At 40.6% G+C, this 22,985-nt stretch overlaps 3 protein-coding genes across 8 annotated transcripts; 1 reads left to right on the forward strand and 2 right to left on the reverse strand.

Annotated features, from left to right (window-relative positions):
* Positions 1 to 23: 23 nt before the first annotated feature.
* POLD4 (DNA polymerase delta 4, accessory subunit) lies at positions 24 to 22,104 on the forward strand. Of its 5 annotated transcripts, XM_039341047.1 has the most exons (7): positions 24 to 413; positions 6,904 to 7,023; positions 16,552 to 16,872; positions 17,483 to 17,607; positions 18,877 to 18,978; positions 19,859 to 19,970; positions 20,973 to 21,331. In XM_039341047.1, exons 4-7 carry the CDS (start codon positions 17,490 to 17,492, stop codon positions 21,133 to 21,135), a joined length of 495 nt encoding a protein of 164 aa, XP_039196981.1. In that variant the 5' UTR covers positions 24 to 413; positions 6,904 to 7,023; positions 16,552 to 16,872; positions 17,483 to 17,489; the 3' UTR covers positions 21,136 to 21,331. The 5 variants fall into 5 exon arrangements, with proteins under 5 accessions (XP_039196981.1, XP_039196980.1, XP_039196982.1 ...); XM_039341046.1 differs by lacking the exon at positions 6,904 to 7,023; XM_039341048.1 differs by lacking the exon at positions 6,904 to 7,023 and having other exon boundaries at positions 24 to 389.
* LOC120306953 (glycine N-acyltransferase-like protein 3) lies at positions 407 to 5,636 on the reverse strand. The gene is made up of 5 exons (XM_039341042.1): positions 4,094 to 5,636; positions 3,496 to 3,603; positions 3,123 to 3,249; positions 2,041 to 2,161; positions 407 to 1,320 (listed from the first exon to the last, which is right to left on the reverse strand). Exons 1-5 carry the CDS (start codon positions 4,169 to 4,171, stop codon positions 906 to 908), a joined length of 849 nt encoding a protein of 282 aa, XP_039196976.1. The 5' UTR covers positions 4,172 to 5,636; the 3' UTR covers positions 407 to 905.
* On the reverse strand, positions 8,857 to 16,545 carry LOC120306954 (glycine N-acyltransferase-like protein 3). Of its 2 annotated transcripts, XM_039341044.1 has the most exons (7): positions 15,975 to 16,545; positions 13,660 to 13,986; positions 13,321 to 13,415; positions 12,701 to 12,808; positions 12,241 to 12,367; positions 11,365 to 11,485; positions 8,857 to 9,708 (listed from the first exon to the last, which is right to left on the reverse strand). In XM_039341044.1, the coding sequence occupies exons 3-7, from the start codon at positions 13,396 to 13,398 to the stop codon at positions 9,306 to 9,308; spliced, it is 837 nt and encodes a 278-aa protein (XP_039196978.1). In that variant the 5' UTR covers positions 13,399 to 13,415; positions 13,660 to 13,986; positions 15,975 to 16,545; the 3' UTR covers positions 8,857 to 9,305. The 2 variants fall into 2 exon arrangements, with proteins under 2 accessions (XP_039196978.1, XP_039196977.1); XM_039341043.1 differs by having other exon boundaries at positions 13,660 to 16,545.
* Positions 22,105 to 22,985: the final 881 nt, after the last annotated feature.

Raw genomic sequence — 22,985 nt, forward strand, 5'->3', positions numbered from 1 at the left:
ATCCTCTTCCCCCCCCCCCCGTTGTCCCACAGTCACTTTATTTCCTCCAATCTATTATGTTCATTTTGTTTGGATAATGGACTTGGCTTTCCCAGCTGATTCAATTTGAGGTGTTGGCATAGCTGGAAGCTTCCAGTTGGCTCTCTTGCATTCCTTTGGTCCCATCCCAATACCTCCCTTACATTCCAATCATTCACTCCCTCTGTTGCTTCCTATCTGGCTGTGAGCGAGGTTTGCACTGCGAGCTGTGCTTCAGCCATGACAGTAGTTTTGCATTGTTTTCAGAGGTGGCAGAAGCCACAGAGGTTTATTCTCTGAAGCCTCTTCAAGAACAAAGGCCTCAGGTTAGCTGCATGGGCCTGTCAAAAGAAAGAGAGCAGCATCTGAAGGTAAACGGAATATGGCAGGCCCAGGTAAGTCCTGGGTCACTGGGGCAAGCACACCGTTCTCTAAGGCTTGAAATACTTTGGGGAATGGTGCAAGGTGACCATTTTCACTGGCAGCAATGGTGATAGGGTTGAGGCTGAGGTTCAGGCTCTACTTCCAGCCAGCATTGGCTGCCATTGAGTGCTGCCGTTCAGGGTGGCCTAGATGGAGGAGGGAATACAGAATTGTTCCTCTTTTGTTGGTGGGAAGGTGACACACCAGCAGAATCAAGTTAGGCACTTTCCAAATGTTTGACATACTGAGCTCAAAAGGTTCGCCATCACTGTTTCCAAGAGTTCTGTTTTAGAATGCACATTCACTGAGATCCGTTCTTGGTTCTTGTGATTCTTTTCAGATTTAATCTTGAATATATACAAAGAGGCAGTCCCTTAAATCTAAGGTTCAAATTTACTCCCAACCTCTTAGTCTAATGAAGCCAGCAGTGGTGCTACTGATTCAAGGAGGAAAAATGCACTAGGCTATTTCATGTGATTTGGAGTGAATAAAAGAACGTGTTTTATCAAAGGCAAGAGCTCAAAGCCCTGACTAAATAAAAATTTCTTGGAGGCCTTGTTCTCTGGCAGAACTCCCCCATATGCGACAAAGTCCTTAGCATGCAACTTTCTGGCTAGTGCCTGAAATACTGTTTTCATATGACCCTTTTCCCGATATTTGGGAAGGGTATAGGCATGTGTCATACTCCCAATGGCATCACTTAGGCACCAGGCAACTGGCTGGCTTTCCTCATCTAAGAGACAAGCATTTGGGAAGTTCTCGGTCAGGCTTCTGAGATAGCGCAGGCTCCAATCGTTGCTTGCAAAAGCCCAGGTGTCATTGAGCAGGGCTGCATGAGATGGGCTGAGGGTCCCCAGGTGGAGGGGCTCACTTCTGAGCCTGAAAGGAAAGAGAAGGTAGTCGTGAAGGTGGAGCAAAAGGAGAACATCCCACCATAATGGAAAAAAATCTTTGCTCATTCCCAGGAAGACTAAAAGTCTAATTGGATATTTCAAGAGAATCTCACTTATTCTGAAATATCCCCGTAACAGTTTCCTGAAAGTGCAGCCATCTATTGGGGATCCTGTTTTTTGGTTTAAATCATAATTTATGCTTTTGGAGAACCCAATGGAGCAGTTGTATTCAGTGAATTTTTCCAAGTCTAATAATATTGTCCTTTCCACGTCTTCCAATTTGGCAAAAAATAATAAATTCCGCACTATAACCACTGGGGCCGTATATGTAAATCTATCTCTCTTTTACATATAGCAGAAACAACATCTTGCTCTTGGTTGTCTTGACTTGGATGTTTTTTAATGTTCGTAACTGTTTTTACTCTTTTTACTGTTTTAAAATGTTTTTACATTTTTAATTGTAATATATTTTGTAAACCATAAGCCACTCAGAGTCATTGACTGAGATGGGCTGCCATAGAAATTGAAAACAAACAAACAAACAAAATAAAACATACTCCTAGTTTTCTACAGAGGATATGATTAGTTATAATTTAAAGCTGCCAGAAGTCCTTGGTTTCATTATTGAATTCCAAGTAATTGAATGGAATCGAATCCATTTAACAGATTTCCAAACAGTTCCCTCAGAAAGAGCACGATCACTCACTGGTTCTGACAAAACGAGGCTGCGTCTGGGTGCAGTGTTGCCTGGTAGAAATAGGGCTCCATGTGGACACGTCTAGCCTCTGCCATGACTTTCACAGCATGATAAAGACCATCCTGAAGACCTGCATAGAATAGAAATATGACAGGAAAACAGCCTGAGGTTCAGAGTGTAATATTATCTTTTCTCTGCTCCTAATTCTCTGCAACTGGGTGGCACAGAGACATTTCCCCAGACACAAAGAAATGTTGGTGGTGGCTGGAATGGGGTGTGGCATAAGGCTATAAATTTCTTCAGGGTTTTTTTTGTCATAGAATGCCCAGTACGGAGTTCCGGCACCTTTTTTGCATGGAAGGCGGGTTGTATGACATGTGTGAGTTAATAATAATAATAGTAATAAAGTTGGAAGGGACCTTGGAGGTCATCTAGTCCAACCTCCTGCTCAAGCAGGAAACCCTACACCATTTCGGACAAATGGCTGTCCAGTCTCTTCTTAAAAACTTCCAGTGTTGGAGCATTTACTGCTTCTGGAGGCAGGTTGTTCCACTGATTAATTGTTCTCACTGTCAGGAAGTTTCTCCTTAGTTCTAGGTTGCTTCTCTCCTTGATTAGTTTCCACCCGTTGCTTCTTGTCCTGCCTTCAGGTGCTTTGGAAAATAGCTTAATTCCCTCTTCTTTATGGCAGCCCCTGAGATATTGGAATACTGCTATCATGTCCCCCCTTGTCCTTCTCTTCGTTAAACTAGACATACCCAATTCTAGCAACCGTTCCTTATATGTTTTAGCCTCCAGTCCCCTAATCATCTTTGTTGCTCTTCTCTGTACTCTTTCTAGAGTCTCAACATCTTTTTTACATCGTGGTGACCAAAACTGGATGCAATATTCCAAATGTGGCCTTACCAAGGCATTGTAGAGTGGTATTAATACTTCACGTGAATTAATACTTCATGTGGCACCTTTTTTTTTTTAACAAAAAAAGCACTGAATTTCCTGTCTTTGGTTACAGTTGGGGGAACAACCAGGTTTTTAACACTTTTCACAATCTCCTAAGGATGGAGAAGAAATTGCCAGAGCCCAGGCCTTGCCTTGCAGCTGGAAGGCTTTGTCCCAATCTACGGCATCTTTGTTTTCCAGGAGCCTCCTACAGGCATCTTCCTCCCGATAGAAAGCAGCATGGAGGTTGGCATAATAATCCCTGTTGTCCTTCACCACCTGCAGGAAGTGGCACAGAGACACTCAGGGCACTGGGGATAGAGCAGATGGCAGAGATCATGCAGAGGAGTTGGTGAGGTCAGGCTAACTTGAAAGAGGGATATAAAAAAAACAAGGAAAAGGAAAAGTGCTACAGCACCTCCTAAATGGTTTTTGTGCCCTAGAGATATCTATGTTTCTTTTTTTTTTCCTCCAATTTTTTGATAGGACGCTGTGGGAAAACCCCATTGTGTTGTAATTTCTTACCTCCTTCTGTGGTCGGGTAAGAACAACTTTAAATTCTGGCCAAGAGTCCACCACGACTTCGTGCTGAGCTGGGTTTCCACGGTTGATGTGCATCACTGCCCCACAGACCTTAAATTAAAAAGAGGGACAGGAAGATCTAGTCCAGGAGATATTCTGCTTTTTCTCTTATGTAATGCATGAAAAGGTTTGGATAGGAGTGGATCTGGGTACAGAAGTGAGCTGTCTCTGATTGGCTGAATCAGAAGCCACCCAAAGCCTTTTGAGGGCCAAATGCTAAGATGGGCGAGTTGTAGGAATTCACTGTCTTACTGAAAGGCCAAGTGGTTTTTGGATTTTCTGTAACGGGAAAAATTAGCAAAGAGAGATTCTCCTGCTTCTGCTGTTGCTGGTGCACTTATATTTTGGACATTATTGGCTTTGCATTTGCAAATGTGACTAAAGGAAAAGTAGACTTGAACGTGAAATAACTGCATGGCTGGTATCAAATTTAGAAATTTAACAGATGCGGTTTTTTCCAAATTCACAGTAAACAGGGAAACAATCGGCTCTTACTGTATATTCACATTGAGAGAAGAGGAGCAACTAAATAGGTGATTACCAGCAGCGTTTCAGGGAGGCCCTTTCGTAATACACTCTCCAGCAGCTGCAACTTGGAAGAGCAGGTCAGGATCAGCATGGCTGGCCAGGTAGAAGGTGCCCCGCAGGTCCCAGAAAAATGTCTTCTGGTGAGCAAACCTGAAGAGAGCAAAGAGGCAGAATTGCATCAATTGTTTATGAACCAACTTGCCTGCCTGCTGGAGACCAAGAAGATGTGCTCAAAAGGTCTCTGTCAGTGATGCAGATTCTGAACTCAGAAAATGCCTTTGTGGTCAAATAATGGTTGAACGGATCATGAGACATATAATTATATAGTGTGTGAACTGGAAAGAACTCTGCCCTAGCTTTGATTAAAAAAAGATCATACTCTATGTGAAAGCCTTGCAATATTTATAGCTTAGCTCCTTTAATCATTTCTCAGGGTTAATGTTTTCCAGACCCCTCCCCAGTCCAGGAGGTCTTCTCTGAACTCTCTCCCATTTCTCCCTCCTCCTTTTAAAAAAAAACAGTGTCCAGAACCTCAAGTGCAGCCTTGTCATTGCAGGATATAATGGAATGGTTTTCTTCTATGCGTTGGGCACATTGATTCCTTTTTAGGAGTCCAAACCTCCATTGGCTTGTCTGGGTGTTGCATCCCAGCATTTGCTTATGTCCAGCCAGTTGTCTGTTTGGTCCCCTAGATCAGGGGTGCCCAACCCCTGCTCTGTGGACCAGTACCGGGCACTCTCCGGTTCACAGAAAAACTTTTCTCCATGGTACTGGTCCCTGGTGCCCAAAAATTTGAGGACCTCTGCCCTAGATCCTTGTCACAAGCTGTGCTGCTGTGCCAGGCTTTCCCTGTCCTCTGCCCATGTGTTTCATTTTTCCCATCAGAGATAGGACCTTACATTTGTCATGGATGAATAACAATCCTCTTAGATTTGACAGGGTTTCAGCTTTTTTTTCCATGTAATATTGAACTGTGATTTTTGTCCTGTGATTCGCTATTGAACCACCTCCTAGTTCATGTCCTTAAAAAAAAAAATCTGACCAATATCTTCCTCCTCCCCTCACCTTGCACCCTCTCAATCATTGATCAATTTGTTAACTAGGGCTGGCTCTGAGAATCCATTTGAAATTTCCTTTAATGTTGATGCAGAGGAGAAGGCCGACTTCAATTATGAAGAGATTCAGAGTGCGGATGACACCATTACTGCTTGGCTATCCAGTCAATCCATCTTTTATTCCTGAAAAATGAATCATTAATAAGATAGTACCTTTGTCCTCTGTACTGGAGGCCTGGAAAAAAGAATGGGCATAATTGAGCTGGCAAATAATTTTGCCTTGTTTCAATCTGGTTATAAACCAGAGGAAAATAGAGCTCAAACACTTTGGCTTATTTTTCTATGACCAATGATCACAACCCATCTTTTCACTTAGCTTCTACTATACAGAGAGTTCTTAACGTACAACCACAATTGAGTCCAAAATTTATGTTGCCAAGCAAGACATTTGTTAAGTGAGTTTTGCCCCATTTTATAACATTTCCTGCCACAGTTGTTAAACGAATCACTGCAGTTACTAAGTTAGTAACATGGTTGTTCAGTGTAACTGGCTTCTCCCTTGACTTTGCTTGGGAGAAGTTTGCAAAAGGGATCACCTGACCCCTGGACACTGCAACATCATAAATATGACTCAGTTGTCAAGCAGCTGAATTTTGATCACGTGACCCCAGGTGCAATTGTCATAAATATGAAAAACAATCGTAAGTCACTTTTTCCTGTGCTGTTGTAACTTCGAACGATCACTAAATGGATGGTTGTAAGTCAAGGATGATCTATATATTTTTTTTTTACTATAATGTTTTTCACAAGCTAGAGTGGCTGTGACTGAATAGAAAGACAGAAAGCCATTTTGAATAGCAATGTTTAATAATAAGTAATCATATCTGCTAATGAATTTGTCCCCAATTACTTCTTAGAATACTGTATGTGGCATCCAAGATGCACTCCTTAGTTCTCAGATGTTCTTTTTGTACAGAATATATTATGATTGGAATAGAGGTGATTTGGTCATTCCTTTCACCGTATTTTGGGGATCAGGAAAACCTCTTGGACCAGTTTTCAAGGTTAACCCCCTCCCCCCCCCCGTATTTAGGACAAATGTGAATCATTCCTTGTGATAATGTCTATTTTTCAACTAAAGAAGTTTGATTTAAGTATATTCCCTCAATACATGTACATTGCCTTGTGCAGCAGGGGATTTTGGTCTAGGATTACAAAATTTAGTATTTTCCCCATTCATAGTGTGACAAAGAAGTATTATATTAGTTAAATGTGTAAACTACAGAGGAAGCAATTCCAAAGCAACAACTCTTGTTATCATTTTAGCCATTGTCTATCCATTGCAGAATGAAGGCTTCTTCTACATGTTTCCAACCAGTACGGTCCTGAGCTTTCCTTTGCCAATTGGGCCCGCAATACTTGCAGATGTCGTTGCTCCATCTTGTTTTAAGTCTCTTTTGTGGATGCTTTTTATCAAGTAAGATCCATTCTATGACTGCCATGGTCCATCTGCCATCAGTTCTTCTTATTATGTGACCAGCCCATTTCTATTTCAATTGTCTTACTCTCTTGATGATATAGTATACTTTCGTTTGTCCCCTAATCCATGTGCGGGTCCTTCTATCTTGTCTTGTGATGCCGAGCATGTATCTTTCCATGGCTCTTTGCACTACTCATAGCTTTTATATTTATTGTGAGGTTAGTGTCCATGTTTTGCTGGCATATGTTAGGACAGGTAACACGACTGATCGAAAACTTTTCTTTTCAGGCATAGGAGGACGTTGTTCTTGAAAATTACACTTAACTTGTCGAATGCCTGCCAACCACATTTAACATGCCATTCAATTTTGTTTTTTGTATCGCCTTCCATTGAGATCCGTTGGCCAAGGTATGTGCAGTGGTCTATTATGCCTAGTTCTTCTCCAGATATATAAAAAATTATAAATAAATTGTGAATTTATTAAACATAACTTGGCTCTTTTTCAGGTTTATTTTTAAGCCAAATGGTTCTTCTGCTTTGTTCAATTCTTCTATATGTCTTTGTAACTCTTATGGATCTTGTGAGAAGAGAACAACATCATCTGCAAATCTTAAGTGATTTAAATATGCGCCATTGATTTTTATTCCATCTTTTATCCAGCCTAATTTGCAAAATACTTCTTCAAAGCAGGCTGAGAAAAGGATAGATGTTATTGTATCAGCTTGTCGTATACCTCATTCTATGTTGATTTCCACTTTAAGATCATTAAGGCAAATTGTCACTATTGTTTTTTTATATTTTGACTGTGGTAAGTTTATGTAAGCAGTGTCTATGCCTTGGTTGAGCAATGCATTGATTATTGCTTGCTGGAATACTGAGTCAAATACCTTTCCGTAGTCAATGAAAGCCATGCACTTCTAATTCTGTTTTAGCAAAAAAAAACTCAGGCCTTTGGTGAAGAAGGATGAACCAGTCAGAAAGACAATCCACTCTTTCTTATCTCTCTTCTGCAGCTGAATTTGGTAATTAGCCAGAACAAGTCAGACTCAGAGAGAAATGGCAACAGCAGCGCACATTCTGAGGGTTGGAGCAGAGCTGACATGTACAACATTTGGGCTATCAAATCTAGGTACAAACTCTAAGTGACCACTGGGAACAGCAAAGGCCTTTTTGATATAGGTTTGCACCATGCTTCATATGCTGACTGGTGTGTTCATCCACCGCCTAATGTCTAGATTCCTCACAGAAGTGGCCTTTTGAAAAAATGTGGGTCTGATTTTGTTCCCTATGCTCATAGGTCCCCAGGTGGTAGCAACCCCTACTTTACTGTATTTATCTACCAAAAGATGAGCTGCTTAGAAATTACCTTTGGTTGGCTGAGAAGATAATTCTTTTTTAAATGACAGCACTAAGTATCATTTTTAGGAGCTTTGGTGGTGCAGTCATTAGAATGCAGTATTGCAGGCTAACTCTATTCACTGCCAGGAGTTTGATTCTGACCCACTCAAGGTTGACTCATCCTTCCATCCTTCTGAAGTTGGTTAAATGAGGACCCAGATTGTTGGGGGCAATATGCTGACATTGTAAACCACACACAGAGTTCTGTAAAGCACCACAGGGCAGTATATAAATCTAAGTGCTATTGCTATTTGTCAGATCTGCATATATTTCAAAGAGCCTGTACTGTAGATCTTAATAACAAAGTCCAGTATCTTCTTCCCTACCAAAAGACAGGCAGATAACAAGCAAAGATCAGGGTTTGGAATCGAGTCCTGAAGCATTGCATTTTTCAAATGTGACAGTGGGAATAGCATTGGCAATGTCAAGAGAATTTCCTGAAGGTCAGTCCCACTAGAGCAGGGGTGTCAAACTGCCGGCCCACAGGCCAGATACATCATGCCGAAACCGCACCCACCCCATTGCCGGCAATGGAAAAAGTCGCGATACATTGCGACACATTACATGACATTGCGAGTTTGATACCCCTGCACTACAGCCTCTTTCAGGAGTTAACACCTGATGAAACAGGGCCTAAAGAGCTATGGACAAATAGAGTTAATTTGGGAAAGGTAGCAGCTGTTGCACTGAATGGATTTGTGTAAGTCATAACATGAAATCCAGAGAGCAAATAAAGTCAGGGAATATTCCTAGATCATGATCCTGCTCTTTGTGTGGAATGCAATCTCTTATGAAACACAGAAATAAATTTAAAGCCCGAACTTTATATTGATCCAAAGCAGCTTTTTTTTGTAAGAATTTTATTTTAGTTTGCGCCTCTTCGTGCAGAATATTATAACCAATATAGCACACCAAGGTATTGACTACCTGCTCAGGAGTACAAACAGGAAAAGAACTGAATCTGGCCAGCAGTTGATACCTTCCCAAAGGGCCTCCAACAGCTATAGGAAGCCTATAGAGAACTTGGGAATGAGATAGAATTCAAATCCTAAATATTATCTTAAATCAACGAATGAGACATTAAAGAATAGGCCTGGCCACCAAACCAACATTGGCTGAAGACAATCAAAGAAATTTCAGAGAAATATTCTTCATAAGCCTGATCCTCCCCGGGGATCTGGGAGATGTCCAATAGTTACAAATAGCATGTAAGTATCTCTCAGAGTTCAGGGAGCAGGTGACAAAAATCTGGTTAAACCAAGGAAAATAGCCTCTCTCCTCACTCTGTTCTGCTAACTGGTGTAATGAAAGCACAGGTAGCTCAGCTCAGATAATTTCTGATATCCTCCCTTTTCCATCACAGTCTGCATATTGTTATTATCTAATACAACAAAACCATATATAGGATAACCAGCATTATAGGCCTGCATAGAAAGCGCCTTAGCTGTTATAGTAAAATATCCCTTTCCACGGAATGATGGGAGGGTGTACCCATTTGTTTGTGTGCCAAAAAGATTCATCATCGACCAGCTGACAAGGTGACCCTCCTGGTTCAGAATGCCAGTACTGGGGAAATGCTGTATCATTTTGGCCAGATACCTGCGGCTTTGTTCATTGCCCCCATAGGCCCAGTTTTCATTCACTAGATCAACATTGGAACTATTCAAGGAGGAAAGTCTGAAGCCGGGCTCAAGCCTGGAAAAGGGGAAAGGCAAAAAGAACAAAATCAAAGAGATGAGAACAGAAAATTAAACTGTTAGTTTATCTATTAAGTCCAGAAGTGGGACACGATGGCCCTTTTATGACTTGCTGGCTCAGGAATTCTAGGAGTTGAAGTCCACAGGTCATAAAGAGGTCATCTTTCCCCACTTTTTAGTCCAAAACTGGCCAGCCAGACAAGTGTGAACTGTTCCCAGAAAGGATAGCGGCTTACCCTGATAATTCTGTTTCTGTAAAAATGCAGACTCATGAATTGATTCCATTTTTCTCTATGAAAGTGCAGAATTCTATTTTTGGTTACCATATTGCTTTTTTAAAAAATGCGACCCATGATGATGGGAAAGCATTTCCAGTGTCTCATGTATTATAAAGCAATAAAGAATAAGATGCAAATATTCCATTTTTATGAAATGGGAGTTTCAGATAGTCTTTCCCCACTTATAACAGAATAGAATAGTACAGTTGGAAGGGATATTGGAAGTCTTCTAGTCCAGGGGTCTACCACCTTGACAGCTTTAAGACTTGTGGACTTCAACTCCCAGAATTCCTCAGCCAGCACAGAGGAATTCTGGGAACTGAAGTCCACAAGTCTTAAATTTGTCAAGGTGGCAGACCCCTGTTCTAATCTAACCCATGCTCAGGCAGGAGACCCTATACCAGGGGAAGGCAAGCTTGGCTCTTTTATGACTTGTGGACTTCAACTTCCAGAATTCCTGAGCCACGAGTCATAAAAGAGCCAAGGTTGCCTACCCCTGCCCTATACCATTTCAGACAAATGGTTATCTGATCTCTTCTTAAAAACTCCCCACGTTGGAACATCCACAAATTCTGGCGGCAAGTTGTTCCACTGGTTAATTGTTCTAACTGCCAGGAAACTTCACCATCTACAAATTTAGCACAATACTGTTATTAAGCAATTTTGTTCCTAGAGGAATCACAAAGCCAAATGCCCAGATTGTGTTTGAAGTTTGACACAACCTCTTCTGCTCCAGCTTTCTCCTTCTCTTACTAAAACCTACTTGGTCTTAGTCCTAAAGTCTACAAAAAAAATGAGAAACCTAAAATAGGTTTGCCCCACAGGCCATACTAACTAAGCTTTGGATAGGCAAAAAATAAAAATTAAAATGAAACGAGGACATGTAATTCTGTATCATGGTCTTTGCTAATGGATAATCTTTCACTTTGCGAAATTTGCAATCAGTCTACAAAACGTACTGATTCTGTATTACAGTGCTTGAAACTGCTAATCAGATTTGTTTTAGCATTATTGTATTCCACATCCCATTTTCTCTAATATTCTGCCTTTGGAAAGGCAAGCATTCAAAAAGGGCCATCATGTCTGTTACTGGTTTTACTGTTTTTTTCCTGTTTTCTAGGCAGGCTTCCTGTTACATTTCTCCTCCTCTGTGACTTTGTCTCTCTGTCCCTGGAGGAATCAATGTGTCGTATACGAATCCTGTTGATTTTGGCACCTGACTGACCCATAAGCAACGTGATTGCAGATTTCAAGGATGTACAGCACCCATTTCTGTGGGAGCCTGATCATTAACAAAATCTTCAGAATGCCTTAACAGTTCTGCATCAGGCCTCAACATTATAACAGTGGTGACGGCCAACAGGGTGGTCACTCACCTACCAGTGTGCAATTTATTTGGATCAGAAAGTTCATAGAGGAAGTGAGGAACTACAGATAACTCTTTTTGTTTAGCAGCTGCTGCATCCTGAGTAGCTTCGGGGATCCCTTCTTGAGTCCCTGGAAAAATAATAAAGCATTCATTTGCCAGGGAAAGACTGTGTGCACAAGTTGGAAGTACAAACCGGCAAGATATCAGAGTTGTACATGACCCCCGGACATTGCAACTGTCATAAATATGAGTCAGTTGCCAAGCATCTGAATTTTGATAACACGACCCATGTCTACAATGGTTGTAAATGTGAAAAGCCTACTTAGATTTTCACACATGGCTTCTCCATTTTGGCTTTCTTTTTGTAAAAATAAATGATGACATGGTGTAATACCTTATGCGTTGTTGTTCACCTGAGGTTGTATTTACCTACTTTTAAGAACTGCTAAAGACCAGATTATTTTTTACTATGTTTTGACAGGTAAAACCATAGGACTCTAAGAGCGTGTACTTTCTTTTTCACATGACTGTAGTCTGGATCAATCCAAACTATCATTCCTGTAGTTTACTCTAGATGTGGGTCATGTTTAATCTGAGAGTCATACAACCTGCTGAGATCAATTCAGTTCACATTGGGAGAGGAATAGGCAAAGAATTAAAACTACATCAAGAAAATATTGCCAGAAGGTGACAACATCATTGTACACTTAGTGGTTGGAATAATGTGAGAAGGGAACATGCAGTTATTATCTTCTTTTGGGGGGGGGGCTTCAGTGGTTAGAATGTTTGAGCCATTTTCATTCTGATGCCACTGCATATATACTGTAATAGAAAACCTATCGATACAATGCCTTTTCTTCACTCCTTCAAAAAGGACCATTACCAAAGAGATGGAAGGTGTGGGCCCAGTTCACAGCATCTGTATCCTTTACAAGCCTCCGATACGCATCCAGATCCTGATAAAATGCTGCATACGCATTGGCATATTGATCTGAGGGATCTGTGGCAATCTAGAAGAAAGGCATGGAGCTTATATATAATCTTCTGATTCACCTCTTCCTCATATCTCTCACATCAACTATTTGCCAAGCAATTTTTTTTAATGTGGAGATGAAATGATAGGAATAACTTCATTAATGTAATGCCTTCTTTTTTGGAAAGGCCGAAATGGTCTCATCCAAAAAAGCAGCAGTACCTTAAATTATCCATTAGAGGCTGGCTATGGACTCCTAGATATTCCTTCCTTCTTCCTTTGCTTTCCTTTCCTTTCCTTTGCTTTCCTTTCCTTTCCTTTCCTTTCCTCCCTGCCCCCCTCCATCAGAACCGACAAGGCTGTTTATTACCTCTTTGCCTGGTCTGGTGAGGACAACTTTGAACTCTGGCCAGGAATCCACAATCACCTCGTGACCAATTGGATTCCCCCGATTTATGTTCATGACTGCTCCATGGACCTGTCAAGAATCAAGTGTCAGTGTAGTTACGGGAGTGATCTGAGATCAATGTGGGAAGAAAAGTAGAGTAGCATTAATTTAGATTTGCTGCAATAACTTTCACCTAATGTTCTTCCACTCCCCCTTCCCCACATGTTGACGATGTTCCAGAATTACTTCTTTCTGTTGCTGAATAAGATTAAGGAATTTCAACCGTTATACAGAAAAATGCAGATTTGCCCTGCAACTCTCCATTCACCAGAGATCTATGCTCATTAGGCACATCTAGCTGAATCTTTCTTTTATATCTTTTATTTTATATCTTTATGATTCTACAACATATGGTATATTACATGGATCATGTTTTAGATATAGGCATTTTCAAGGAATTGTTTCTTGCCATTATTGGTAAAAAAAAGCAAATAATAATAATAATATACTTTATTCATCCTGAGTGCCAAATATTAAATTCTAGAAAATGAGGTTATTGTCAAGAATCTACGCCCACGTTTTAGTAAATGTTTCAGAATTACCACAAGTGTCTGAGGGAGACTCTTCCTCAGCATTCCCTCCAACAAGCGCAGTTTGTAAGGACAGGAAAGGACCAACATAGTTTTGGGGATTGAAGCTGATGGGTAGAACAAAGACATAGTAAATACCTGAATGAGAGTCCACTTCCCCATACCTTCCTGTCACTCCCAAACTGGAATGCTCTCTATCTCAACAAAACAACAAATTTATCCAAGATCCCTGTCAAGAGAAGGCACAAAACAATGCAGCTTCTCCACTTCCCACTGTAACTTTCCTTCCCTTTCAGCTCACATTTCAACATAACCCAGGACTTTCCTTTAGGAATTACCAATATTGCTCACCTTAGCAAGCCAGGTTTTTGTCAGGGCAGTTCCACAATTTCTCTCTTCCTATTTCAGTCTTCTGTCCAGTCTGGTCTTTTTAATACTTGCTTTGCTGTCGAGATCAGATTTATACTACAGCAGATTAACTATTAACAAATACTGTATGGATGTAGAGGTTTCTGATGAAGAGTTGTTAAAGGTTGCTCAGTAATAATTGGCCAACTCTCTGAACCCCAGGACAGGTTTCTTCATAAGTGGGATGATGATGGCATTGTAAGTAGCAGAAGCTTCTCAGGTTACAAGTTCAGGTCACACAAACAGACCAGGGTAGCAGATGTGCTTAAGCTGGAACAGAAAATATAAGCAAAATACTTTGTGTTCAAGTTTCCAGAAGTATGCATGTCTTAACATTCATATGAGAAACAGCTACAATGATTCTTCAATAAAAATAAGAAAAAGGACAAGTAATTTTAAAACCCAGGGTCATCCATTAAAGGTCAACAGAGGGACATGCAGGTTAGGTAAAAAGAAGATTGTTTTTACTGGTTGTCACAGAGGATGTTCCAATAGCTATTGTGTGAAGTGAGTAATTAATTGTATTTAGCTGATTTTTATTTTCTAGATATGCATTTATTTGGATACATTTTAGGGTTGTGCAAATCCTTAGAAAGACGTGCTTTGGAACAAGCAGGAGGCCCAAAGCATTCCATTTTTAATATAAAAGCTTATTTCTTTCAAGCTTACCTGTCAAAGCTGCTCCCTGCCAGCCTTGGTAGTGTATTTGCGTACTGTGTGCACACACATGCAAAGAAAACAGGGAGCAACTTCTGAAGTAGCCAAGTGAAGCACACCCTGACAACGAAGTTCCATGCAATACTTCGCTCAATGAATGTTCTCCTGGACATCAGATTTTATTTAATCTGTTCTGTTCCATTGGAATAAGCACAATCTTGAATTTTTAATGCCTTTCTAGAGAATGACCTGCTTTGAGATAATGGGGAATAGGGAATATGAAAAATAGATTCTGGTAGAAATCTAATTCATGTGGAAAGCTCTAATAAGGAGGATCTTGCCATAGACAACGTGTGACCCATTAGGCCATCCTTTCAGAGATAGTTGCTTAATTAAATAAAGAAGCAGAATGACTGCAGAAGAGCAAAAAAAAATATTGGACATATCAATTATGTTCCACCATAATGGTTTCAAGGCAGCAAGAACCTATCACTGCCAAGATGAAGTAGTAAACAATTGTAGATTGCACATTTTTATAAAAATCCAGGCATTTGCTCAAATCCATCTTCATCCTTAGGCATATTTTTGCCGCATTGCTTTATGGAGAACAGAAAATAAATTTCACTTTTCATATTTACAAAGCAAAACTGAATTTAGTTTTTATACTAGAAGTCAAGGAAAAGCCAAATATAATAGATTTATTTAGTGATAGATAACTCTCAGAAAATGAAGCTGCAACATCAGGATGTAGCAAATCTTACCCACGAGGAATGCCAAATGCCTTGCATTTTAGGAGGAACAAAAAAAGACCTCAACTGAAAAGCAGTTCAGTACTTGGGGGCATATCATCATTTTCCTAGCTAAAAGTCTAAGATAGTTTTAAGGCAGAAGAGTCAGAAAGTCATTCAAAAGAAGGAAGTGTGATATGGATGGATAATTTTTAATAATTTTCATATACGCTCAGTGATGGGATTCAAATATGTGAACAATAGGTTCTCTGTATGAATGCCGCTTCCGGAAGTCCATTCTGGGCCTGGACAACAAACAATTAGCTACCAGTTCTGCCAAAGTGGTGTGAATTGGCTGAATCCTACCACTGCATACGCTGTATATTAGGCAAGGACATCACATTACCTCACCCAGCACATTTTGAGATGACCTAGTAGTGGCAACACCTCTGAACTCTAAAACTAAGCACAATTGGATCTGGTCAGAAAACTCCAGGAAATATTATGGCCAAAGACTAGGAAAAGGGCAACAGCAAACCATTTCTGTATTGTTGCCCTGAAGGCACATGGCATGAGAGTATCAGACTCAGATTTGTGCCTTTGAGCCTGGGCTATAGATCCTGCAGGGATATAGAATTGGTACAGCTAGTTTTAGCCAGAGAAACCCCATTTTGTTGAAAAACCTTCATTTTGCTCTAGATGTTTTACTTTTGAGGGCCTCTCATTCTTGGGCTTCCTATCCTAAAATTTCTGGAAAGCTAGTGATATCCTTATCAAAGAGCTGGAAGCAGGCCAACAGCTTATTCAGGGTTAACTTCCCCTTTCCTGTTGTAGATAAATTAGCTAAAACGTTTTGCACATTTAATTACTCACCTTATCAGTTAGGGACAGGAGGGACAGAGCTGCAAAATTTTAGCAATGAACCCAGTCTATGGGAAAGTCACTCTCTACCAGGGGAATGAATACTTTTTGTCACTTGTTGCCTATTGCTTGATCATGTGCCCTTGTTTTCCAAAAGTGTATAAAAACTGTGCTAATTTGGATATTGAGGGTTTTTGATTTGTGGTATAGTCCAAGAGCACACCTTTTTGCCCTGTACACAATAAACGAAGTCAGGCCTTGTGTGATAATTAGCTACTTCACACCAGGGAAAAAACAAATTCTCATTTAGTTGGGCCAATCTATGGTTTGGCCAACAGGGCAACATTTTTGGAAGTAGCAATATCAAACCACTCTTGGGCTAAGAGAAAGTGACTGGCCCAAGATCACTCAGCTGGCTTTGCCCCTGAGACGAAACTACAAATTATAGTCCCTCAATTTCTAGCCTGGTGCCTTAACCGCTACACCAAACTAGCTCTGAATAATCATTTTTAATAAAGTTAATTATGGACGTAAACTTTCAGTGATTTTTGAATTTAATGCCTGAAAGACCTCTCTCTTTCTTTCGTAGTAGGTGCCCCTTTCCACAGATCTCTCAGAGCAACTAGCATCTTTTATAAAAGGAAGCTGCGATAAGTCTCCGTTTGGGAAATTTCCCTGGCATCAGCAGAGGCCTTCCTTCCCGTTCCTTCCAAGGCAAAACGAAAGCAGCTCCGCCATTGGCTGAGCCAAAGCAACAGTAACTATACGCCAACCCGGACTATTCCGGGTTGTCGGGCGACAAGCTTCTAAGCTAGGCCGCCCTATCCGATCCTGCGTTCACACGAGACGTTCCGGGCACGGCTTGGGCTCTGCGCGAGTCGTGAGGACGGCGACCGCCGCATTTCCCCGGGTTGGTTTCTCTTTCTCTTTCCCCAGTAGGAGAAAGCAGGAAAAAGGCGCCCAAATCGGGGAGGGGGAATCTAATTTCTCCTCGATGTTGCTTTTCTCTCCCTCGAGGAAGGGGGCGAGCGAGAAGTTGGATGGATCCGGGTCGTCTGGGAATAAAACCGAAGTAAAGCCTTTTTCTGGGCGGGAGGCGGGGAGGAAGAGCAGGTGATGGGGAGCGAAGACGCGGATGAAAGTGGGGGCGATCGGCCCATCTGCCTTTTTCCATCCTTCGCGTGGGATTTGTCTGCATTGTATGCTGGGGTTTGAGGGGCATACCGCTTATTTTCTCCCCCGCCCGAGGGAGAAGAAGACTTGGCGCTGCCCACGTCTCCCAGCCTTAATCTGGCAGTGCCAGGGCTTCGTTGAGGTGGTTATAAGGTGGGGGGGGGGGCGGAAGCCTTCCCCGCTGAAGAGGTGGGGAGTCGCTCTTGCAGATGGGAATGAGACCGGGAACCTCTGCTCGAAAGCGGGCAGTTGGGGGTGAAGCGCAGAGGCTTCTCGCCGATTCAGGAATTGGCGGGAGGGCGCTAGTCTAAGCGTGTCTGCTTCTCCTTTCACTTCATTGGGAGCAGCCGGGAGATGCTCGGGACTTCACATGGAGCTATGGACAGGAAGCGACTCATCACCGATTCTTTCCAAGTGGTGAAAAAGAAACGAGGCAGGAAAGAAAGAAAAGAGGCTCAGAGCCCACCGCAGGGTAAGCACTTCTATGGGCTCTTCCCCCATCTCGCCTTTTTAGGTTCCATCTCCTTCCCCTGCTTGGGCCTTTGGAATGGCCTGGTGTTGTGGTGAGCCCAAAGAGACTTCTTCTCCTAGCATTTGGCTCTGCCAACCCCGTTAGGAGAGCTTCAACAAATCAGTAATGTTGCAGAATTCCAGTTCCAAAGTGGGAAAGCATGTTTGTTCTGGAGAGACACAGCGGATTGGGGAGGATTTATTTTTCTTTCGTTTTGTACCTGACATCCTGGAGGATGCCTCACCCGGCTAAATGTATTCAATTTCTATAGCTGCCGATCTCAAACAATGGACTCTACACAGTGAACAGTAATAAAATAATTAAAAGCACTTATATAGTACAAAATTAAATATATGTAGCAGCTGAGAAAATATATTATAGATGTCAGTAGTCAGGAAATGGGGCCCTTTACACACTTGGGAGCCCAGGTACAAAGCCAGGTCTTTGGCGCCTTACTACAGGCCAACAGTGTTAGGGTCATCCTCAACTCTTAAGGAGAGTATTCTGGAGGGCAGGGACTTTGGCAGAGAAGGCAGGTCTCCTAGTCCCCATCAACCAACGTTCCTTGGTTGACAGGGCCCTTAGCAAATTACAACTCCAAGCTAGTTCCGTTATTAAAAATAGAATAGTCACTCCAACATTCCCAACAGCTTCTGTGGAAACCTACATTTTTCTAGAATGTAGAGAGGATTAGGCCCTTGGCCAGTTCTTGGATAGCTCCAAAAGTGGGCAAGAGTTCATGCAGTTTTTGAGACCATATTTACCTCTGTTCTTGGTGGCCTGAAAAATGTTGGATGCTGCTTTGAGAGAAGATTTTGCAGTTTGTACAATAGAAACTGATACATATTGTACATACATACATACATACAATCTGGATAGTTATGAAATTCCATCTCCCATCTACTTTAGGCATGCGTAATAGGAAGCCCCCATGTTTAGCAATATTTTAATGATATTAATGCAATTCAGATCTTATTTGGACACCCCCCCCCTGCCCTGTATGAAAGTGGGGGAATTTGGGGAATTGACAACCACACATCTTAAAGTTGCCAAATTTGAGAAACACTGGTATAGATGGAGAGATGCAAACAGTATGGCTTTTGCCATTTAGATTTTGGAATTGGCTAAAGAGGTGGTAACACAATTGGTTAAGTGCCACCCTAAGCCCTTTATGCAAGGAAAAATACCAGCACTCCACCTATTAACGCTAATGGGTTGATTGCTTCTCAGACTTAGTTCAAGCAGAATCTCACCTACAAGATACTGCACCATCCGATCAGCTGGAAATACTGAAGCAGTTTGATCTCAGCTGGCAGTATGGTCCCTGCACTGGTAAGATTGTCTAGTTATCTATTGAAACAAAAGTCCATCTTGTAAAATAAGTAGATGTTTGCCTTTTCTTTGCTGTTGTTTCCTTACTGCCAAATTTTAAAATATAACCTTATTTTACACACTGTAAAGAAATGGTTCATCATATTGTGTTGCAGATGCATTGGATATTTGCAGTAGATCAGCAATTATTATTCCCAATTATTTATTGACACAATACAGCATTGATTTAATAATTATTGGCCAGGAGATAAGTCCACTAAAATTAAATAGCCACTCAATCCATATCTACATATTTTATGTTATTATCTTCCCTCCAAACCAAATAACTTTATTAATAAATTGTTATTATGCACATGCACTTAAATTGATGTAAATAATGACTTTATGTTGGTTGTCTGGACTGCTATAGAAACAGCAGTCTGATATTTGGAGGTGAAGTGCAACTAGAATTCTGTTGCATCCAAAATTTGCTGGATGGCATTTTGTAAAATTGAGGCTTTACTGTAGCAGCAACAAAATAACTACCCTACCCACTAAATTTACACTGTATAAATTAAGAGCAGTTGGACAAAAATTGATTGGATATTTATCAGAAAGAATTGTGTATATTCTATTGTGACCCAGAAAACAAGTTAATGTCTTCTTTACTTAGTTTTGAATGATGGATCCAAGTATTAAATAGAGCTTGCAAGTCAGAAATATATACACTTGTACTGTAAAATATCATGCATGATGATAATGCCAGACAAACAATAGTAACATAGAAAAAGGGAACTCATAAATCATCCTCAAGCTCTCATAACTACAGTTGTCTCAGCTAAACTGATTAGGAAGCTTCCTGCAGATATTACATTCTTGAATCGCTTTCTTCTGCTGACAGGAATTACCCGTATGCAGCGCTGGGAACGAGCCAAATTCTTAGGACTCAATCCCCCTACAACTGTGTGGGATTTGCTCCTGAAGTATAATAAGGACCCTTTTGTTATGAATAGGTCAGTATATTATGTTTCTACACTTTTCAATCCCTTGGGTTTTTTTTTTCAAAACCTATCAGTCAGAAAGAACAACATTATGAAAAATAATCATTAGGTTAAATTCTGGTGCTACATTTGTGTGAATAGGCTGTAACTACCTCTCTAAAGAGAAGACTCAAAATACATTCTAGAAAAGTGAGATACAGTATAAGATAAACCGGAAGAAAAATTCCAGCCGTTCACATTGAGAATATAGAATTTATGCAGGAACATTCTTTCCTTGAAGCTCAGGTATCTGTGGCTTGTATGATAGTAGAGTTGTTAGTAACGAAGACATATGCTGACCATGAGAAGAATATCAGTTTAGGATCAGCAAGGATAGAAGCCAGAACAAAGGCGGTACTTCAAGTATATCTTTTCTTCAAGACAATGTCTGTCACAAGCAATGTGAAATGTATTGGAGTAAGGAAGCTTAATTCCTTCCGTATTTATAGCCTTAACATTTATAGCCATGTACTTAACAGTAGTGAAGGAAAACCTATGATACACATGTCAAAGATGACATGCCACATTTTGGGTGACAAACTAGCATCACCAACATTCGTCAACAACTGTTCTTGAAAGCATGCTTCATACTTTTTGGAGCACAATTTTTGGAGCTTGTGGGGGCTGCATGAAAATGGGTGTGTTCTTGTGCAGCCACCGAACCCTCCAAAAATGAGTTTGTTTTCATTGTATTTCATTTTTGTAATTATTTAATGTTTCTTTATATAATACATAGCACCACGATCGGACTATATTTTTTTTTAAATAAATAAATATATACAGAATTGTTTCTCTTTTGTTGGGGGGAGGGGAAATGACACACCAGCAGAGTCAAGTTAGGCATTTTCCTAATTTTTGATACACCGAGCCCAAAAGGTTCACCATCACTGCTTTAGAACTATATTTTACAAAGCTAAAATGAGAGTAACAACGGAGCCTTTCATCCAAATACCGATTGGCTCCTAACTTTCCTAGCTGCTTCAGTGCTGTAGGAGTAAGTACACTGTCACCACTCAACATTAAGGAGACGATGACAAATTCAAGAAGTCCCAGATATGGTCTCCCTTTGCTTCCCTTCCGTGAGTTCATTCCTCTCCTCCTCGGCTTTGGCCAAGAACGTGCTAGCTTTGAAAGTTGAGAGCTGTGGGACAAGAGCGGACTCCGGATGGAATGTTTGCGTAAGTTGACCATTAAATAGTGTCTGCCACAAAGGATGCTGTTGTGCCACAGAAGACAGCCCAGCCCATTCCAGCTGCTTGGTAAGGGGATGGAGTGGCCATGTGAAAAATCAACCCAGTCCTCCCCTGACAGTAATGGTGCTCTGAATTTCTTTCTTGTAGCTTGTGGCATGAATATGCCCTCTGAAAAGAGCAACTGTTGCTACCTGAGGCTGTGAAAGAGCCCCTGCCATTATGTCACCATAATCATTTGGATGATTCCACCATTCCTGTAGAAAATGCTGCTTTGCAGTGGTGGTAAGGTTCTTATGAGGTGAGGAGGCCTTCTAGCTGATCTCCACTTGTGACTTTGGCCTCAACTTTTAGAAATGATCAATAAGAACTACATCAAAGCTGACATATACCAGTACTATCACACCAGGCCAAGTTCAGTATGGAATTGCAATCTGCCTTGTATTTTTCATGTTTCATTCAATTTTGAACCTAGTTTGATTTGGATAAGTGCTTGTGTACTTTAAGAGGTGCTGAAAGGCATAACAATTATGTCATCAGCATTTTTTGTCTCTGCATTATGAGCCACTTTTTTAAAAAATCAAGCTGTCTTTAGTAAAATTGCATCCCAAGTAAAAGCTTTGTGTTGGTTCCATAGTTTAAGGTTGTGGGGGACATCTTTAGTAAACATATAACATGCTGTAGTTAAAAGCTAGAGCTATTGAACTAAAGCTATAGGTAACTGAAGGTTCAGCTGGTGTCAGCATTGCCAAAATAAAACTAAAATCTGATTATTTGCTCAGATTCCTTAATTCTTAGTAATTATTTTGTTTTTAGTTTAATGTCGCTTTTTATCAGATTGACTGGTTTTATGGGTTGTACATATCCTGATATTTATATATCAAATCTTTCAAAATAATAAAACGCACTTTCTTGTACAATTTTTCACTCTTCTTCCTGGGACTGAGGAGGGGAAACAACAGTTTCAACCTTCCAAAGATATTATAATGAACTAGATAGAATTTCAGCATCACAAGAGCATACTGCCTGTACCATGAGCTATCAAACAACAGCATTTAATCTGTATCTGCAGAAGCACCAATGGACTGATATATTATAATCATTTCCCCAAAGTATTCTATTTCACCTAAATGCATAAAAAAACTTGATTAAAGTAATGGATAGGCCAATGGAAGGCATACCTGATAAGATAAATGGAGACAGGAGCTGAAAATTACAGAAACTATGTTTGATAAAATCATGATAAGACAGTCCTTTGTTTAAAACCTGTAACATAAGGGATAATTTAAAAATGCCTTTAATAATATATAACAATGTGATGCTGATTGTGTAGGTGTCTATATGTATTTATATAGAAATAATAGTGAAATATCAAGAAAATAACAAAAGGGAAAAGATAAAACTAAAAATACAAGTTTGGCATAAAAAAAAAAACAAGTTGCATCAGAGATGTAACTGAGACAAAGATAGCCTCTGAAATTACGAAATAAATTGTAATCATAAGACATCTGTAGTGGTTCATTAAAACTTCGTAAAACTGAAGAAATTTTCAGCTAGGAAAATCCAAGGCGACTGGAAAAAATTAAAACCTTGTTAGTATTTGTAGCCAAGGTAGGCAACAATTTACCTGCCTGCCCATCTATCATTTGGCAAGAGTTCAAAAGCGGTTGCCACTTCTCGCTTCTTAGGGCTGAGAGAGTGAGTGGACTGGCCCAAGAACACCCAATTGGTTTCAGACTTAATGCAGAATTAGAACTGAGTCTCCCAGTTTCTAGCCTGATGTCTTAACCACTACACC

The sequence above is a fragment of the Crotalus tigris genome, unplaced genomic scaffold, assembly GCF_016545835.1.
Source record: "Crotalus tigris isolate CLP2741 ecotype Arizona unplaced genomic scaffold, ASM1654583v1 scf7180000017764.6130737, whole genome shotgun sequence".
Taxonomy (NCBI): Eukaryota; Metazoa; Chordata; class Lepidosauria; order Squamata; family Viperidae; genus Crotalus; species Crotalus tigris.

What these genes read in the sequence shown, in the direction of transcription:
- LOC120306953 (XM_039341042.1), bottom strand. Translation starts at nt 4,171, where the DNA reads ATGCTGATCCTGACCTGCTCTTCCAAGTTGCAGCTGCTGGAGAGTGTA. An exon ending in TTACCCGACCACAGAAGGAG is followed by an intron (nt 3,250 to 3,495) that starts GTAAGAAATTAC and finishes CACTTCCTGCAG; the next exon opens with GTGGTGAAGGACAACAGGGA. An exon ending in GCCTCGTTTTGTCAGAACCA is followed by an intron (nt 1,321 to 2,040) that starts GTGAGTGATCGT and finishes CTTTCCTTTCAG; the next exon opens with GCTCAGAAGTGAGCCCCTCC.
- LOC120306954 (XM_039341044.1), bottom strand. Translation starts at nt 13,398, where the DNA reads ATGTTGGTCCTTTCCTGTCCTTACAAACTGCGCTTGTTGGAGGGAATG. An exon ending in GTCTCCCTCAGACACTTGTG is followed by an intron (nt 12,809 to 13,320) that starts GTAATTCTGAAA and finishes GATTCTTGACAG; the next exon opens with GTCCATGGAGCAGTCATGAA. An exon ending in AATAAATTGCACACTGGTAG is followed by an intron (nt 9,709 to 11,364) that starts GTGAGTGACCAC and finishes CCCCTTTTCCAG; the next exon opens with GCTTGAGCCCGGCTTCAGAC.
- POLD4 (XM_039341045.1), top strand. Translation starts at nt 17,003, where the DNA reads ATGGATCCGGGTCGTCTGGGAATAAAACCGAA. An exon ending in CGTCTGGGAATAAAACCGAA is followed by an intron (nt 17,035 to 17,482) that starts GTAAAGCCTTTT and finishes CATTGGGAGCAG; the next exon opens with CCGGGAGATGCTCGGGACTT. An exon ending in GCAGTATGGTCCCTGCACTG is followed by an intron (nt 18,979 to 19,858) that starts GTAAGATTGTCT and finishes TTCTGCTGACAG; the next exon opens with GAATTACCCGTATGCAGCGC.